The 19,526-nt window shown below is 32.8% G+C and overlaps 1 protein-coding gene across 1 annotated transcript; it reads left to right on the top strand.

Annotated features, from left to right (window-relative positions):
- The first annotated feature begins 9,041 nt into the window (after positions 1 to 9,041).
- LOC127880759 (uncharacterized) lies at positions 9,042 to 19,289 on the top strand. The gene is made up of 6 exons (XM_052428123.1): positions 9,042 to 9,434; positions 10,106 to 10,855; positions 14,065 to 14,232; positions 17,007 to 17,174; positions 18,000 to 18,082; positions 18,405 to 19,289. The coding sequence occupies exons 1-6, from the start codon at positions 9,197 to 9,199 to the stop codon at positions 18,945 to 18,947; spliced, it is 1,950 nt and encodes a 649-aa protein (XP_052284083.1). The 5' UTR covers positions 9,042 to 9,196; the 3' UTR covers positions 18,948 to 19,289.
- Positions 19,290 to 19,526: the final 237 nt, after the last annotated feature.

The raw sequence follows: 19,526 nt of genomic DNA, 5'->3' as shown, positions 1-19,526 counted from the left end.
TTGAAGTTTTAAACTGTTCATTTTCTCTTGTCTCGATAGTTTGGAACACACAAACACACACTAATACAATTGTGTTAGAATCGATCCTCCGGTTGGTTTTGTAAGGAGGTTATAATAGATACGAACCAGATTAGAGTCAATACAGACGTGTAAATATAACGAAACAACATAACTACACATTTCAAACGAATTGCGCCAAACTAGGCGTATAACAAATCATAAAAGGTTTTCGTTGAAACTGTTTCCTACTTTTAAATGTTGCCTCTAAAATGTTGCCTAAACGGAAGAGAATGTACGAACAATGGTTCAATATTTATTTATCCAATCAAGTATCTTCTCCATTTCATTATTTTAATTATATATGAAAAAGCTTTTGTTGCGCATGTTGTAGAAATCATACATTTAACGCATATCAGAAAAACTCAAATAAATACATACGTCATATTAACAGTGTAACCTTTTAAAAACCCGTTTAGTTGTTAAAAAGACACGTACTCTTGGAATATTGGTATTTGCTTTGTTTCCTCGCGCACCGCTTCTGACACAACAAAACTACACAACTGCTAATAATCAATTATTTTCATAAAACTTAATTGTCGATACATTTCAACATAATAACAATATTTATCGTTGCATTTAAGCGGTTCAAATTCCTTTGGAAAATTAATCAATCTTCATCATTTTAAAAGTTGTTATTGAAAACAGCACAATTTGTTTGCTCAATCCTACATAACAATCCGATAAAGTTTCCTTTTAATTAATGAGTAAATATTTTTTTTAAGAAAAAATCAAGGCTTTCAATCACTTATGTACTTTTGTCCGAAGCTGAACAATTAATGTTTAAACAATTATTGTTTTCCAGAATTCCAATCGTTTCAAGTTTCACAGCAAAAGAAACACGTAACATACTTTATAATCGTTTGCTTAAATAATGATTCAAGTTACTTTGGTTAGTTATCAGGCATCATAATTAAATACATCCATGGCATTAAATCTATGGTTTATTTATTACGAAACGTCGGATCGTCGTCGTTCTAGTCAAATGAAAAAAAAAAAAAAAAAACAACACAAAACGAGATTATTCACATCGCCATATCCTAAATATGTGCAGACGTCAATGCTGTTCGCAAATATCGACACTGTTCAATAGTTCTTTCCATTATCTACAACAGTTACACATTCATATTGTTGTTGATTGTTTTGGAAAAAAAATATTTGTATTAGTGCAAGTTATAAAGCTATCGACTTTGTTTTACTTATTAAAATATCTAATCAAAATCAAGTGTCAATTTTATATTTTAAACTGCAATTTGCACATTACATGAAGCATTCAATTAAGTTTAAAGTCAAACATTGGCCCAAAACAATTATTATTCCTAAATTTCGTAAATAGTCTACTGTTGTTTTGCATTTATTAAATAATGAAGTTACAAATGATAATTCACTAGGTACATTAATTTACGACATGGGGAAAATACTTGATTTCGATTTGTTATTATTTTGTCACTTTTCAATCATAGCGACATTCAATTAATTCCCAAAATGCATTAACATGTTTTCTGATGCCGACTATAATTTGTTAAAAAATGGATAACTCAAACTTTTTCGACACAGAATTGTCAAATCGGTTGCAACATCAAATGCGTTGCATTCAAAACATGAAGGTGGCGACCCCAATGTTATTCATTGTATGTTTATATTTGGGGTTCTGTTAGAAAAAGAGTGGATAAGATAATTGGCTGCTCTACAACTGTGATTGAGTTCATGGAGTGTCATTGCCTTTGATATTAAATACTTAAACAACTTGATCTTCACTATGTTCGTGCAGTGGAACATATAATCGTACAAACGTTATACTAATAGCCACAATAATAATAATTATTATTAGTTTATTTTATGATTATTATTATTATTGTCATCATTTGCAATGTATTAAAATCATATAGTTTTGTTAAAGGTAAAAGAAGTAAAAGGTAAATAAAAATCTGCAACCGAAAAATTATGAGACTTGGTTAGAGTCAATTGCCTTAATGTAAAATCCTCAAATATGGTTACCGCCTGATTTCATTTCCGATATTTTATTAAGTACATCTTCAGTGAGGACGATGATTATGCGTCATTTCCATTCTTAGCATGTACACTAAATGCAAATCCGAAATAACGTAACGAAAATAGAAAATATTGTAACTATAATTGCAAATATTTTCAATCAGTAATTCTCAACATAACCGTGTATTTTGGTAGTTGTAAATATCATAAGGCAAGTTGAACATAATGGACACATTTGCTGACATTGTATCCAAACTATCAAACTCGTATCCTAACCGGGCGACAGTTTGCTGTTTACTTGCGCGTAACCAGACACATTCTAACATACTGTTTATAGCATATGTTACTGACTTTATGCACAAACACACAATGCAATAAGTAGCTGTTTACTAGACGATCTTTCTACTGGTGTTTTGATTATCCTTAATTGAGAATTAAAACGTAAGTCATTAACAAGGCTGAATTATTATCAATATTGTTCAATAAAACCTGACTTTGTCGATTCGCTTACGATATATAAGTTTTCATTCATTGTTAAATTAATTCCATTGCCGGCAAATGGAAGCCTTAAAGTAAATACTAGAGCGAAGCCTCGTTCTCGGATGCCAATATTAAATAAATGGATTATTTCTCCGACGAAGTTCGACGGAGAATTATTTCTATAATTTTTAAATTTAAATTTTTTACCATAAATAACAATTTCAATTTAAGCATGATAGCTTTGTTAATCTTTATCTGGTGAATTTCATTATTGTTGCATCATTTATAACGTTTGAAGAGTAAATATGTTAATTAAATATCGTGTCTATAAAACAAATTTGATTGACATGTGAATTGTATTTTATTGTTTTATCATATACATGAAACGAGCAAACAGAAAACGGAATTTAAAATTAAACATTGCATATTCAAGGTTCTGCGAGAGTAACAATGCACACATTTAACTCAAACTATATTGCATACATATATACCATTGCCTTAACATGAACACATAAGTACATGTAACCGAATGTTGGTATTAAATAAGAATTAGTGGAACTAAAACAACAATGCAATCAAAGTAAGCGTTAATGCATTAATTTTGTTTTTTAGCTCTAAATCTAAGTCATATTCTGACACAGGCAATCTTCAGACGACTGATACAAAGCTTTATTGAAATATGGTCTTCAAACACGTGGTGTAAGACAAGTACAAGCAAGTTCTAAGCAGTGATATCGATACTTATTTCACATCGTCTATTATGTGTCGGAAACCGAAGAAATACGTCATACATGTTACAAATTGCAACGTGGTATGTTGTACAAGGAATTTTAAACGACTTTCGTACGTGCTAGAAAAGTTGAAGCAAGCATATACTATGGTGTATGTTTACAAATAAAAAAAAAAGTTGCATAATCGCGTATATTTTTAAGTCTATTTTTTCACACTTTTAGAAAACTTTATATTGCCCAGTACATACGATTGATTTTCCTCACACATTTGTCAACACTTGTTATGCACATTCACTAATTTCGATGTTTTAAAGAAAATTGTCCGTTATTTTACTAGATAACTATGAAATCGGTCAGTGTTAAACAAAAATCAATACCGTCTCATATTTTCTTAATTTTCTGTTGACGTTGTTATGGTTAATGTAGTAAAACAGGTATTTGAAGTTTTGTTTCTTGGAAATGTATGTAACACACGATTTCAGACAGAGATATATCGTAGATTATTGTACTTTGTGTGTAATGTTAAGCGAACAGATATAAACAGCCTGGTGTTATATACGTAAAATTATTTGAATTATAGTGATAATATGACTCCAGTCAGGTAATATGTAGAGAAATTCCATCAAGTTTTGTATTAAAGGGGAGTTACCAGCCGCCAGTACAGCACATACTAATACATATAACAAAACGCTAACAATGATTAAAGGTTTGGTTACCTCGTTGGAAAGGTCATTGCAAAACTTTGGGTCTTTAAAATACGCATTAGTGCATCTGGAATTGCATTCATATGCCAATTCAATCAACATACGAATATTAATAATTCATAGATCATTTGACATCTTATTTTGTGTGTTTCAATTGAGCTTGCAAATTTGTCTGCAGACTATACATTCGTTTAATGTATCTTATTTGAGAGAGTATAAAAAACACTACTTAATTCACATAAATAGTTCACGTTATCCTTTAAATTGTTAAAGCAGCACCATTTAAATTATAATCCAGCTCTCTGTACTTATATTATAGCTTAAATGTACAATTTCCGTATAAACAGTTGCCGAAATATAACCATCAATAAATATTGTTTACATTGTATTAATTGCCTATTCCTATGACAACCGCATCTTCGGCTGAAATTTTGCGCAGCGATAACGACGAGTAATTTCCTAATTAGGCGCGCCTGAATGTGTTGTGGTATCCTTTTGAAAATCGTTTTTTCAATATAAAACATTTGGTCTCTTTCAAATGTCAAGGTTTAAGATAAATATAAATTTGTATTTGAAGCTCTTAGAATGCAAAGACACAATCTTTTTAAAAGTATGGCGTTCCATTATCTTTGATCTGAAAGAGTTTTTAGTGTTTTTTTATAAAACGTCAGTGCCCTTGTACTATGGTTATAGTTTATACTTGCTAGGTAAATCTGTGTAAAAATATGACAGAGCACTGTGAACAGGGTTTTTATTTTAAAATATGGTTAACAGACTGGGGTACTTTGCGTTCCAAGTCGTTTCACTAAAACTGGTAAATGGAATTCATTTTTTTGCTTACATAAACTATAAAATAGACAATAAAATTTGTGTCATCATTATAATACAATTATATGTATAAACAAAGCATCTTCTGAAAACAAACGTGTAGACCAGACAGGGTTTTTCATGGGATTAAAGAAAAGTACTTTTCAATTGCATAGTCACAATGATGGTATTGTTCTGGTTTTGTATGTGCTTCCGACAACACTTAGTTTTGATTGAACACTTCTCACTATCAATAGACCAGCTGTCTAATATCTTCCTTGTTAAGAGGAACTCTTACAGTTCTCACGCAGTTGTTGAAGTGTGCGGTTATGACTTGGTATTAAAAATATGTAGAGGGTGAATATTAACTTATTTCAATTTTAATGTGACAATAAAAAATGCAACTTAAGGTTTTTATAGACAGTGTTCGACAATGACTATTTCTGAGTGAGATATTTTTTATCAGACATTCTGATTTTGCGAAACGAAGGGATTTTTTTAAATAATTCAAAGATGATTTTGAAGGAGTCCGACGGACATCTTTGACACAAAAACAAGGAGTCCGAGTCTCATTTCCTGGAGTTTCGGACCACCGGACTCCCTTTAGTGTCGAACACTGCTTAAACTACATGTTTACCAAAGTATTAAAAATAATCAACAAGCATGAATAAAGAGCATGAAAAATCTGGTAAAAGATTACTGTCGCTCAAACATATGTAATGAGGTCATTATAATAAAAAAATACATAAATCTTTTATTTTGTGTGAGGATAGAATACTTTATATATTATACATGTAATATTATAAAGTTTTTACAAACAGTGACATAATAGAGAACATTTCACTTAATTACAATATGAGAACACATAATTTTGTTTCATTTATAAATTCCATTAAGACATGTACATACGAACAAGATATACATGCAAAGTGTAAGGTACCTCGACATTTCAATTATGCGTACATGTCCTTAATTTGTCGCACTGTTCGAGTTAATTATGCGACAATGGAGCTGAAATGAAAACATAGTACCGGCGTTGAATAGATATCGGGCTCAACATTAGTACAAATTTCATATCAGCGATGAGCATCTGAAAAATATATGACAAATATAAAGACACGAAGGTATCAGCCACCTCTTGCCAGCGTTGCTTCTTTTTCTTGCCACCTAGTGTTTCACCTTGAAACCGAATATACAACTGATCGTACCTATCATTGATTAGTTCCACCACGAACGTTTTTTTCTGACTTTGACCACGTAAATACCTGAACAGACATTGCAGCAGACGAACGATAGTAAACATAAAAACAATATTGTTTCCACTTTACCGCTTACGTCCACAAGTCGAAAAAATCGATGTCGTTAAAATCGATGTTGAACGACATCAATTTTAAATAGCTTTTGAACACGAACTTTGTCATCGATGTCACTTTACAACGATTTTCATTGTCATGCAAAGTTGATTTTCGATGTCAGTTAAAAGTATCAAAAATATCTAACTGTGTATAGCCTGCTCTATATTATTACTTTAACTATTGTTTTTCCCAAGAGGGCAAATGGGCATAGCGCTGTGCATTCTAAAAGGGCATTTTAACGCGCAGTTTAGGCACAAAAGGGCAAAACGTTCCGTGAAAACCTGGTTTTGGAGGGAACATTAAATCGCATCAGTGGCAGTTTTGGGGAAAAAAAACATAAAAATATAAACAAACACACATAAGTGTAATTGATGTATTTAACTTACTTTAATCAATATTATCCTACGAATACCGTTTATCGAGCGGTTAAGGAAACGAGTTTAAGAATTAAAGTTTAACTTTTCGTGATACATTTGATAAGACGAGACCGAGATTACGAAAAGTATCATCAAAACCAGCTGTTTTGTTCCCGAATTAATTTTCACGAAATCTATATCTACGTTTAATAGTTTGCAAGCTTGCATGAACAACATGGAATAGAGCGCAAACAACAGGACCGTGCTTTATAATATTATGAAAACGGGACGAAACACGACAACAGGATTTTCAAGAAAATAAACAAACTCGGACACATATTTTTCCCTAAGAAGTTGATAGAGTTTCACTTTTTATAACCAATAAAACCTTTCTTTTTCAATATTACACATCGTTATTTGCATAATAGTTGATTTTGTTTCCATATAAATCACAGAAAATGATTCTTGTTTTTATTTCGCATTATAGTCTATACAGTGACCCTTACAATAACTAAAAAAATATCTGACACATCGCTCTTCAAAAAACAGTTGACAAATCGTATTCCTTTTAATCAAATAGAAACTAAGCATGTTAAGATATTGAACAAGTTCTTCATTTATGAATTTAAACAAACTGGCAGATTTTGATTTGGTGACCGCCTTATATAACACAAGATTTTGTTTAAGTGTGTTATTTTCTGTTTATGTGTATTCGCTTTTCTGGACATAACTTTTTACAAATCACACGTGGAAGATGTGTGTAGACAATGAACAATACACAAGCTTTTACTCCTGAAACGTCTACGCCAAGCAATCATATTATAGTCAACAGAAGCTAGTACAAAAATTAAGCAATTTGCTATCACGTGTTGGGTATACAAAGTTGTTTTATAAATCGACAAGAGCACGTGTAAATCAGTGAAGCATGTCGTTGGTGTTTTTTTTCTGAATAAGTAAAGCGGATATAAGTATTTAAAAAATATTTAAACCTGTTTCCACATTCGTATTTTAATAAAAAATAAAACGCTGGAAATAGTTTATTCGATAGAAACTTTTAGGGTAATAACGTGAATGGTTATTGGATACTCTTCATTTGAGAATACTCCATATTTGAATATATATTACCTTACATACAAGTGTATTTGTTTTCTATAAGAAGTCAAAACAATGCCATAGAGGCAATCACGTGTATACGCAACGGACAATATTTTCATACATTGGCCGCACGTGCTAAACATACGAAAGGAGAAAAGTAATAACCGAATAAAGTTACTGCCGTTGGTTGCACTCTGTCACTTTGCACTGGCGATTGTTAAAAGCTAACAAAACGCCATCAACAAGTATTTTAACTATCATATTACAAATCTAACATTTAAAATAAAACATATTTCAAAGTGTAAATATCCTTTGGATTATAAAGTAATTTTAGTTATACAATTTTTTCGGTGCGTGCTTTTAAAATCTTTTACTATGTACTGTTTGATACACAATAGAAACAGTTCGCTCCATAATTAGAACTTAAACATATCACATAGGACCCTATGCCATAATCATAAACCGACCAGCTGCTGCAAACTGTTATTTTACCTCAACCTTACGCTTCGGTCCTTATACAATGTGAAGGTGTCCGGAAGGTTACTAGTATGTCATGGGGATTTCAGTAGGGTTTTCTATGTTTGTGAATTTAACGAACTTTACCACTAAGTAAAGAGCTTTGTTTAAAATAGTTGTCAAATGAAAATACTATGGTCATGAGTTGTGAAAACTATATAATCCTACTCGAGGTTTGTTATATCTGGTTTTTAATTTCTATGCATACACATAATATACTAGTATTTCTGATAATAATGAAGACCATAATAGTCGTGAATTGACTGTCTTGTATTGACTATTTTCGATTAGTAGCGTATGTCAAACATTAGATATGATTATTCCAGAAACTTACACGTTTACCGATTATTGAGCTCACTTTGAGGTGTACAAAAAGTAATTTCTTCCCACTACAATCCAATCGACCTTAATTGCTTGTGCCGATCTTAAACTTAGTTTTGGTATTATATGTTGAGTCGTCGATCAATTTGGCTTACAGCAATACTTTGTAATAAATTAAATTTTAAGCGTGCGATAGTTCTGCTACATTATTTATACTCGTTGAATTATCTTTTATAGATCTAAACGTAACTTTAGAAATGTTAAATTGAGATTGTGAAGATTAGTTCATGCCTTTGCATAATCTTATTCAAGTAGAAAATTGAAACAAAATAATAATTATTAAAAGATAAGCCGATCTGACAATCCGATTTTTTTATATATCGATGAAAACAAATAACTTTTGTTCGGTTTTTCTGTCTAATTCATAGCTGGCGTTTTAATGCAACATTCGTATCATATTATTGTGTTTTCCACAATTATTCCAAGAGGTTGAAGTATTATATTTACCCAAGGCATGCTTATGAAGTGCAACACTTCAGTTTGAATTAGAGAAATCCGGACTGTAGCTGCGTAATAACGCTTGTTTTTGGAATCATTAAATAGTAAGTCATTACTGTACATCCAGTGTGAGCTTGATTTACATCATTGTTTGAATCGTGTGGGTTGTCAGCGTTGATATAAAAATCAACATAACTGTACTTTACGGATAGCAGTGTGTACATAACTTAGAAATATATATTAGGAATAAAACAACGAAATAAAAAGGCGCCATTACGCGACATATGGCAAGTGTTGTCTGCTTCGTCATCGTCCTGATGACGTCCCGTCACGTGACCGGGCAGGTGCATGACGTGGCACAGCTGGACAAAAGATTGACGTCCATTAAGAGTTTTGTTGATCGTGATATCAGCGACATCCGGTTTCAGATCTTCGAACTGAAAATGACTGTCGAGCAGATGGTGGTCGATCATAGGAACGCTAGCGATGGGTCAATTACTGGCGGACCGTTCCTTAACTATGGTGAGCACGACTAGTGGCAGAGTGAGGTAAATACGGAATGAATTTAAAGAAAATATTTTAATCATATATAAAAGTATTTTATTGACAAGCGTCTCCGGTTATTAAATATTTACGTTCAATATTTGAAAAATCGTTCTCCAGATGTGCTCCTTAGCCAATCTTGCAATTATAACGACAAATACCTAAAGATTCTGATGTGTAACATATGTCTAAAACATAATATTTTATGGTTATAAAAATGCATGTACATGTTATGCTGAAATTTGGTTTATAAGGCAGATAGCGATATGGGTGAATAAAAAAGAAAGTGATAATGTCAGAATAGCTAATCTTAAAATTAAAAAAAACTAGTAAATGTGGTAGTATAATATACCAATTATTAATAACACATATAAAAATATGTATTTACAGTTTGGTCATAATATGAGTAAATAAATAACATAATACAAATAAAGTTGTATATGTCGCTAATCGACAGGGTTTGAACACATGAAAAGTATGGCATCAAAGCCGAGTTTGATAATGACCCAAATAAAGCTGATAGTGTAACTTAAAGTAATGAATTTCATGAAAGAATAATATATTTAAGCAATAGTTTTCACATAATCAGAATGCAGCTAGGGAATTGAATAAACTCAAGTAAAGTTTTCTTTCTTTACTTGTATCGATAGGTCAAGGAATGGCAGGTGTTAATCAAAAGGAAATTACAGATCTCAAAAATAAATTGAATGAACATGAAAACCGACTGAACCGATTATTCAGTACAGTTAATGATATTCATGAGGTAAAAAACTCATCTCCTAAAAGAACAGCTAAAACCGACGTTGAAATAAAATGCGACGACAGATTCAGCACGCTCAAAAAGAAGTTTGAAGAAACCGCAGCGGCAATGATGAAAGGTTACAATGAACTAAAATCGCACGTGAACGTCAAAGTCTCTTTGTTCGATCAAATACATAACCTTTCCCAGTCCGTAATCTCCGAACAATACAAACTGAGTGCGAGGATTGACCAGGCAGATGCAAACATCATTAGACTGGATGGTGAAGTGAACAAGCTCGAAGTCAACGAATTGGTCGAGAAAAAGGAAAGAAACAAAATTATCAAAAACTTAAAAGATGAACTTCTCCAGTTGAACGCAGGCATTAAAACGAAATGCGACGACAGAGTCAACGCTCTTCAAAACAGGTTTGAAGAATCCACAACGGCGAATTTGGCAGTTTATAAAGATCTGGAAACGCAAATTTCCGTTCAATTGAAAGATCTTTCCAAGTCGTTGATTACCGAACAAAACAAACTGAGTGTGAGGATGAACCAAGCAGATGAGAACATCGTAAGACTGAATGGTGGATTGAACAAGCTGGATGGCTTTTCGAGAGCGATCGAAGGGCTGAAAACAAGGACTGACAAGTGCTGTATAGGTAAGTGGTGTTATTATTGTACTGTTAACGAAACGCCACATACTTTTAAAATATGACCGTAGACATTTGCCGACACTGCAAAGAATATAGCCGGAAACCAAGTACCACACACACATACATTCTTCCAAATTAAATACACTATTGTATATGCATGACTTATTGATATAAAAGGATTTATTTGAGATAGCTACATAAGGTTAATCATTATTTCATTCGTCTAAAAACCCACGGAAGGCTCCAAGACGTGGCTACTCAGCAACCTGGATTGGTTCATTAAAATGAGTCATCGGCTAAGAATAATAAGTGATTTAAGTTAACAGTGTGAATAGATCGGATTATATTATCGTGATAATATTAAAATTAATCAATAAAAACATATGCAATATCAGGTAAATATAATTTACATGAATAATTATGATCACAAACCTATAGACTTACCAAAGAAAATAGATATGTGGTATTGTTTTAAAATCTGAGGCATGTATTGCATTTATAGAAGACGCACTATGTACAATAACAAAAATAAACAATTAAATGCGTAACAGGACTTTAATCGGTTATCATAGTATCAGTCAACAGATTCAACTATTCCAGTCTACAATGCTGAGCCAACACGTCATATTCCGTGACATAAGTTAAGTCCAAAAGTTTAATAAAATGTTATAGGAAATGTGATATAAAATCTTTCCATGTTTAAAGATATCAAGATAAGAACAGTAAGACCATGGGTTCAAATTTGATCACTGGAGACAAGTGAGAACATAAATATATAATGGCGAGATAGAGTTAAGATTAAGAATATTACTATATAGAACATGAATAATTAATTTAAGGCTTATTATAATGACAAACGTTTAATAATGGAAAATATTTATAACTCACAAAGTATATATACATACTAAAACTTCAGATTATTTGTATAGGGAACAGTTATAGCCAGTTACTAGTTGTCTGTCATGCAAAAGAGACTACAAAGTACAATAGGTCAAGAATGAATAATTTAGCGATTAAATGAAAAATTCCCAAATACAGCTACTGACTGAGTATGTATATTGGATGAACCAGTATCATCATCATCATCATCATCATCATCATCATCATCAGCATCATCTTCATCATCTTTATCATCTTCATCATCATCATCAACCTCATTTTCATCCTCATCATCATCCTCATAATCATCATCATCATCATCATCATCATCATCATTATCATCATCATCATCATCATCATCATCATCATCATTATAATAATCATCCACAACATCAATTACAACATCAACAGCAACAACATTTTCATCTTATTTATCATAAATATCTTCATTATTAACGACAACACGATTATAATCACAATCAAAATCATTATAATCATCATGATGCATGTTTAGTATTGTCGCCATCACTGTTTCGTCTTAAGCATCATACCAGTTTTGATTTTACATTTTTATTGAAAGACCCATCCCCATGTGGCCGTTATATGCGTTCATGTAAGTTTTGTCAAATGTGCCGATTTCTTCTAAACTACGGTATGGATTTATAACATCATTATTTGCATTTTGCTATTGATATTTTTAGGATAGCCAACAACTTCAATCGGTTACCATAGTATCAGTCGACAGATTCAACTATTCCAGTCTACACTGCTGAGGCAACAAGTCAAAATTCCGTGACATAAATTAAGTCCAAAAGTATAATAAAATCTAATAGGAAATGTGATATAAAATCTATCCATTTTTTAAGATATGAAGATAAGAACAATAAGACCATGGGTCTAATTTGATCACCAGAGACACGTGAGAACATAAATATATAATGACGATGTTGAGTTAAGATTAAGAATAGAACTTCATTGGACATGAATAATTAATTTTAGGCTCATTATAATTACAAATGTTTAATGATGGAAAATATTTCTAACTCTGAACGTATATATATAAACTTCAGATTATTTGTATAGGGAAAAGTTATAGCCAGTTACTAGTTGTCTGTCCTGCAAAAGAGACTATCTATACATAGTACAATAGGTCAAGAATGAAATATTTAGCGACTAAATGAAAAAATGCCAATTACAGCTACTGACTGATAATGTATATTGGATGAAAAGTAAAAGATTCAAATCAAACAGTTCTTGTTTTATATGCCCCCGGTAGGGTGGCATATAGCATTTGAACTGTCTGTCCGTCTGTCCGTCCGTCCAAAAACTTTAACATTGGCCATAACTTTTGCAATATTGAAGATAGCAACTTCATATTTGGCATGCATGTGTATCTCATGGAGCTGCACATTTTGAGTGGTGAAAGGTCAAGGTAAAGGTCAAACCTCAAGGTCGAAGGTAAAAAAACAAATCCAATGGAATAAACAAGCTTTAAAGGGAGCAGATAAGTTTTACAAGGGAAGTAATATTTTTTAAAGGGATATAATCAAAAACAAAAATAAATAAATCAAAGCGGCGCAGTAGGGGGCATTGTGTTTCTGACAAAGACATCTCTTGTTTTCCCTGGGTTTACTTCTGTGTGATTCTCTGAAAAAACAAACATAGTAAGCAGAGGTAATCTAAATATTTAATATTAGTAATTTAAGAACAATAGAACTGTGGGTTTCTTTTCATGTTTCTGAACGCATAACCAGTATCATCATCATTATCCTCATAATCATCATCATCATCATCATCATCATCATTATCATCATCATCATCATCATCATCATCATCATCACCATCATCATCATTCTAATCATCTACAACATCAATAACAACATCAACAACAACAACATTATCATCTTATTCATCATAAATATCATTATTATGAACGAGAACATGATCATGATTATAGTCACAATCAATCAAAATTATTATAATCATCATGATGCGTTTTTAGTATTGTCGCCTTTACTGTTTCGTCTAAAGCATCATTCCAGTTGGGATTTTACATTTTTATTGCAAGACCCATCCCCATGTGGCCGCTATAAACTTTCATTGCCATTTTGTCGAAGGTGCTGATTTCTTCTACACTACGGTATGGTTTTATAACATCATTTATTCATTTTGCTATTGATATTTTTAGGATAGCCTACAATGGTAAATTAATGTACATATGTCGCTACAGGAAATAGGCAATAACATTTTTGATGTATCTTGTAGATTCTGACCCATTAGAACCAGCTCAAAATCAACCAATCACGTTTAATTATTGAGATAAGTTTCCTCTTCAGATTGTGGTGACCCAACACCAGACCATGGTACAGTAAACACCACAGTAACAAAGTATGGAACTGTTGTTAAAATATCCTGCAATCACGGTTACGTATTGAGCGGAGAAAACATCGTCAAATGCAACGCTGACTCTGTCTGGTCTGAATCAGCCACGTGTAACCCATATGGTAAGAAAATACTTGGCATGATTCAGTCATGGTACACATTCTAATTTCTGAAACGTTGTGCTTGTTTCTTTACTTTGATTATTCCTGGATTAGTTTGTTGTACCAGTACATACTTATGCCAGTAACTGACAACTGCTCTACACGTGTGTCGTTCTTCGACACATTTTCAGAGCAGAGCTCAGGAATGTTATAAACTATAGCAACCTGTTAGTGTGCTATCAACCAGGCCTATAAACTAAGATGTAGACTTTATTCGTTAAATAGTTTTTTTGTACAAAAGACATTTGTGTTCCTATAAACATCTTGGTGCTATTGATCACATTTAAAGTAACATAAATACTCAGAATCAAAGAATATTTCGCAAAATATTTCGTAAAAGAAAGTTAAGAGGTACAAAATCAGTCTTCCTTATAGAAATAGCCAAAATTTCAACGCTCGATGTGGTACGGAAACATAAATTTAACAAGATACACAATGCTGTTTTTTTGTGGCACAATATATTCCCGCAACGATATCTATTCATACATCACACGAACACTAACATGGTACATGAACGTGTGTTGCATATATTGTCCCACAAAAACAACAAAAAGAGCATTTTGTATCTTGTCAAATCAATGTAACCAGACCACATCTTGTATTGAAATTTTGGCTATTGCTAGAAGGAGCATTTATTGTTTGTGTTAAAAAAAATTCGAAATATTGTACGAAATATTCGTTGATTTTGAGTGTTTATGGGCTTTTAAGGAATTTATTTCTAGTTATCCACCACTAGTTTCCATACCTTTATTAAGATTTATTTTGAATGTATTTCATTCATTTTCATTCCATATGCCCATAATTTTATCTTCGCAAACTAAATTCTACCCTTGGTAGATTATTGGTATTTAGGTAAGAAAATGCCAGTTCCTTATGAGGCTTGAAGAAGGAATATGGAACTGGTTTCTTTTTTCTTATTCAGCCGCGAAAAAGGAATGGGATTATAAACAAAAACGAACATGTTGAAATGTTCTTCATTGCATTTTTATATCACATACATGTAAAATAACGTAATAGGCTTCAGGGTTTTTTTCATATGAATAAGCATTCGAAGTAGAAAAGGCTAGTTCGGTTTAAACAAGTTTCATGCAAGCACGAAGAAGAAACGTGAATATCAAGTGATTTATGTTGTTTTGTTTACTTATGAATTGTATGCATTATTTTTCTTTAAAACCCTATATCAAATATGTAAAGCGTGAATAAGAATATGGAACTGTTCCTTAATGTTTACTCGTTATTCGAAAAACGAATAAAGAACCATTGTGTACACACTGGTTTTACTGACCTGTGTACTAACGCGAAAGGAATTGTGGGTAGCACTTCTTTTTTACGAGTGAAAAGTAAAAGCGAAAGTAGGTCAGGTAATCGTGCTTCTGATAATCAGTCTTAATAGAGATTCAAAATCACATTTAAACATAATTAAATAATATTTCTTTAAACAACATTCCGTTTTAAAGACACAATACAAATATTTTTCTTTCATTATTAACATTTTCATTCCTACGCAGAACTACTTTGGCGAAAGCATAATTCCCCAAACCAGGGGATTGTGATGCGTCTTAGTATTGAGGTGACAATAACGTAGTGACGTCACCATCTATGTATAGAATGATAAAGAACTAGTAAAAAGGAACCAACTTACTCGCCATCAACGTGTGGCTTTTTCAGCATAAAATCCTGATTTGTTTATTCCATGCACTGTATGTACTTCAATGTACATTTTGTCAAAGGTTCAAAGGTTCTTTTTTCTCCTACACAATCAATTGATAACATCATTATTTACATTTTGCTAATTATGTTTAAGTATGGCCAACAATTGTAAATTCATAAACAATGTCGCTATAGGAAATATACAATGACATTTTAGTTGTATATTGTAGATTCTGACCCATTTAAAACAGCTCGGAATCCACCAATCACGTTTAAAGATTTTTTCTTGTGGCGACCCAACGCAAAACCATGGAACAGTAAACACCGCAGCAACAACTAATGAAACTGTTGTTAAAATATCCTTTAATCATGGTTATATACTGAGCGGAATGAGCATCATCAAATGCAACTCAGACTCTACCTGGTATGAATCAGTTATTGTAACCCATATGGTAATAATGTTATGTTCATGGTTCAGTCATGGTACTCACTCTGATTGCTGACGACAACCCATGTCCGTGATTATTTCTTAGTTGTATTTTTTAAGTCTTCAATAGTATATCAGTCATATCATGGCGGTAAGTGAACACACATGCAATTAGTCTGGGTTAATTGGTTTTACCTTCCCCAAGTTTACATATTTATACCAGTAACTGACTTCTGCTCTACAAGTGTTTCGTAATTCAGAGCAGATCTCAGGAATGTTATAAACTATAACAATCTGTACGTGTGCTATCAACCAGGGCTATAAACTAAAATGTTGGTCATGATGCTCCACCTTTTTATTTTAAAAAAATTGTACAGAAGGCATTTGAGTTTTCTCTAAAAATCTTTGGGCCCGAGCATACATTTAAGGAATTAATTTCTAGTTGTCCACCGCTAGTTTCCATCCCTTTATTACGATTTATTTTGAATGTATTACATTCATTTCGGTCACATATGCCACTATGTGTATCTTCACAAACTAAATAATAATTTTCCCAAAACAACTTAGAAGTTTATCAATTTGTATCTACTTTAGTTTATAAGTCAATCATTGTGTTTGTTTTGTTTAACGATATCCTTGCAATATAATTTTACTTAAGACTGTGGAAGTTCTGCCCCAAAAAATGGTGTGGCCACAGCCCCCAATGGCACTACCTACCAGAAGCAGGCTACTGTGAAGTGTAACCCAGGCTACACACTAAAAGGTTCGTCAGTGATAGAGTGCAATGCAACCGGCTGGAATGACTCTGTCTCATGTGTTATACAACGTAAGTGTAACATAATAGTTTATTACCTTTAAGCTATATTTTGTTATTTATTTGCTAAGATGTCAATAAGTTAACTAACAACAATTGATATCATTAACTGTCTGGTTTTCTCTTTTTTAAGAACTTTCGACAATATGTGGACTGCGTTGGGTTAAGCTAATTTAATTGTAGAAACCTGGAGTAGCTCATATATCTTTATGTTTTAAGAAAGATGGACATCCTGAATATTTCTATGCTATAAATTGTTATAGAAAATCACGAACATCACATCTCTCCTTTCAATAAAAGAACCTATTTGTGGATTTTACCAATCATTCTCACAATCTACACAACTACAATGATCATGATGGCGGCATTCTCATATTATCATATTCATAGTTTATGGCCAGTTATCTACATACACATTTTCGAAGACATAAAGATCAAATAGTGAAATATTATAGTACAAAGTATACTGGGTAGTGTTTTTGTTGTATAAAACGTACGGAATAACGCGTGCCATTAATCATCGCACCACTGTTACTCCTCCCATTACGGATTATGAATAAGCGAACGATGCTCTTCTAAAAAATGTTTACCGTTGTTTTCACGCAAAAGTGTGTACATAGACAGAACATTAACAAAACGTATTGCCATCGCTTCTTTTTATTGAAAAACAAGAGAAGTCATTTTAAATACCGAATCTCCCAATTTCGTACACATAACGTTAGTTTATTATCTTTACTCAAAAGTACCAGACCTTCCTTCACTAGTGATAGTTTCAAATAGGAAAAGTAGTTTTTTTATATCGAGTAAAGCAACATCAGAACTTTTCCGCTACACCAGATGACTGCCAGGACTGGTACACTTTGGGGTTTCGTGATACCAGGGTTTATACCATCTATCCGAGCCCGGGATTAACATTACAGGTAAGTCACAAATTAATAAATGTTGTTTAAACGCCTGACAATATCTACCATTTACTTACTGGTAATGAAAACATGAACGCAAAAGAAGAATGTTTTATAAAGCAAGAGCCTAGGAATTGCCGAAAGTAAGACTATACGCGGGCATATGCATGTTTGTATACATGAATTAACATGTTTAATTTATCTTGCATATATCAACGGATCTGACGCGGGACATACATGCCTCAAACTAAATTGTCAGTATTGTACATAGTGAATAAACTTTGTTCCATGAAGATTCCGGAGTCCATTTAACGTGTTTATGCATCTCTTGTACGTTCAGGTCATGTGTGACATGAAGACTGATGGAGGAGGGTGGACGGTAATACAGAGACGGGTGTCCGCCAGTGACTTTTACAAATCTTGGGCCGAATACAAAGCCGGGTTCGGCGATGAACAGAACTTCTGGCTCGGAAATGAGAAAATCTTTGCACTGACAGGCTCAGGGGATTACAGACTACGAGTTGATTTGACAGCAGTCGGAGGGGAAACCGCATACGCGTCATATCAACTGTTTGCAGTTGCAGGGGAGAATGATTTGTACAGGTTGTCTGTCGCAAATTATAGCGGAACTGCGGGCGATAGTATGTCGTATTCAAACAACATGGCGTTAACAGTTAAAGATCGTGATAATGATTTGTATTTTGAGAACTGCGCTACGCATTTGAAAAGTGCGTGGTGGTACCATTCATGCAGCATCTCAGATTTAAATGGGCCTTATGGTGGAGACAATACAGGAGGATATGAAAGAGGACTAAGATGGTATACTTGGCTTGGCTCTGGCTATTCGAAAGCAAGTTCGGAAATGAAAATACGGAGAAGATAACTGATTGATAAGGAATATATTGCATCATACTTGTAACGCACGAACCATCAACTTAATTGAAATATTATCCTAAACATAACATGTTGAATATGTTTGTTCGAAAGCATTAGTGACTATGTACAGCCACTAACTGAATTTACGAATCTTAAATTTGTAATCGTTGTGGTTGCTTGTGTACACTTTATGCTTTGCTGGGTGAGTTAATGGTTGGTTGGTGTTTATTCATGGATAGTACTGTGAAATATCATATGTCTTATTATATTCAGTTATCTTTGTAATTGTAATGTTATTCGGTGAATATAAGACACACATTAAATTGTGTACAGCTTTTTGATAAATTAACTGGTGTTGTGCGCATATGACCTCCACTGAACAAACAAACTGTATAAGTACAAAAGAAAATCTATCAATGTATGAATACATATGTAAATTTATACAATAGAACACGCAAAACAAGTTAAATGTATCATTTGCATAGGCGTCGATAGTTTGTACTTTTCGTAGGAATTCAAACACGGTAAATTAGACAAGCCCTTTGAAATCTTATATCTTTTTTGGAAAACTGACATGCATTATCTT

The sequence above is a fragment of the Dreissena polymorpha genome, chromosome 5 (assembly GCF_020536995.1).
Source record: "Dreissena polymorpha isolate Duluth1 chromosome 5, UMN_Dpol_1.0, whole genome shotgun sequence".
Lineage (NCBI taxonomy): Eukaryota > Metazoa > Mollusca > Bivalvia > Myida > Dreissenidae > Dreissena > Dreissena polymorpha.
The sequence above is the reverse complement of the archived record's forward strand: the minus strand, read 5'-3'. Positions and strand labels throughout refer to the sequence as shown.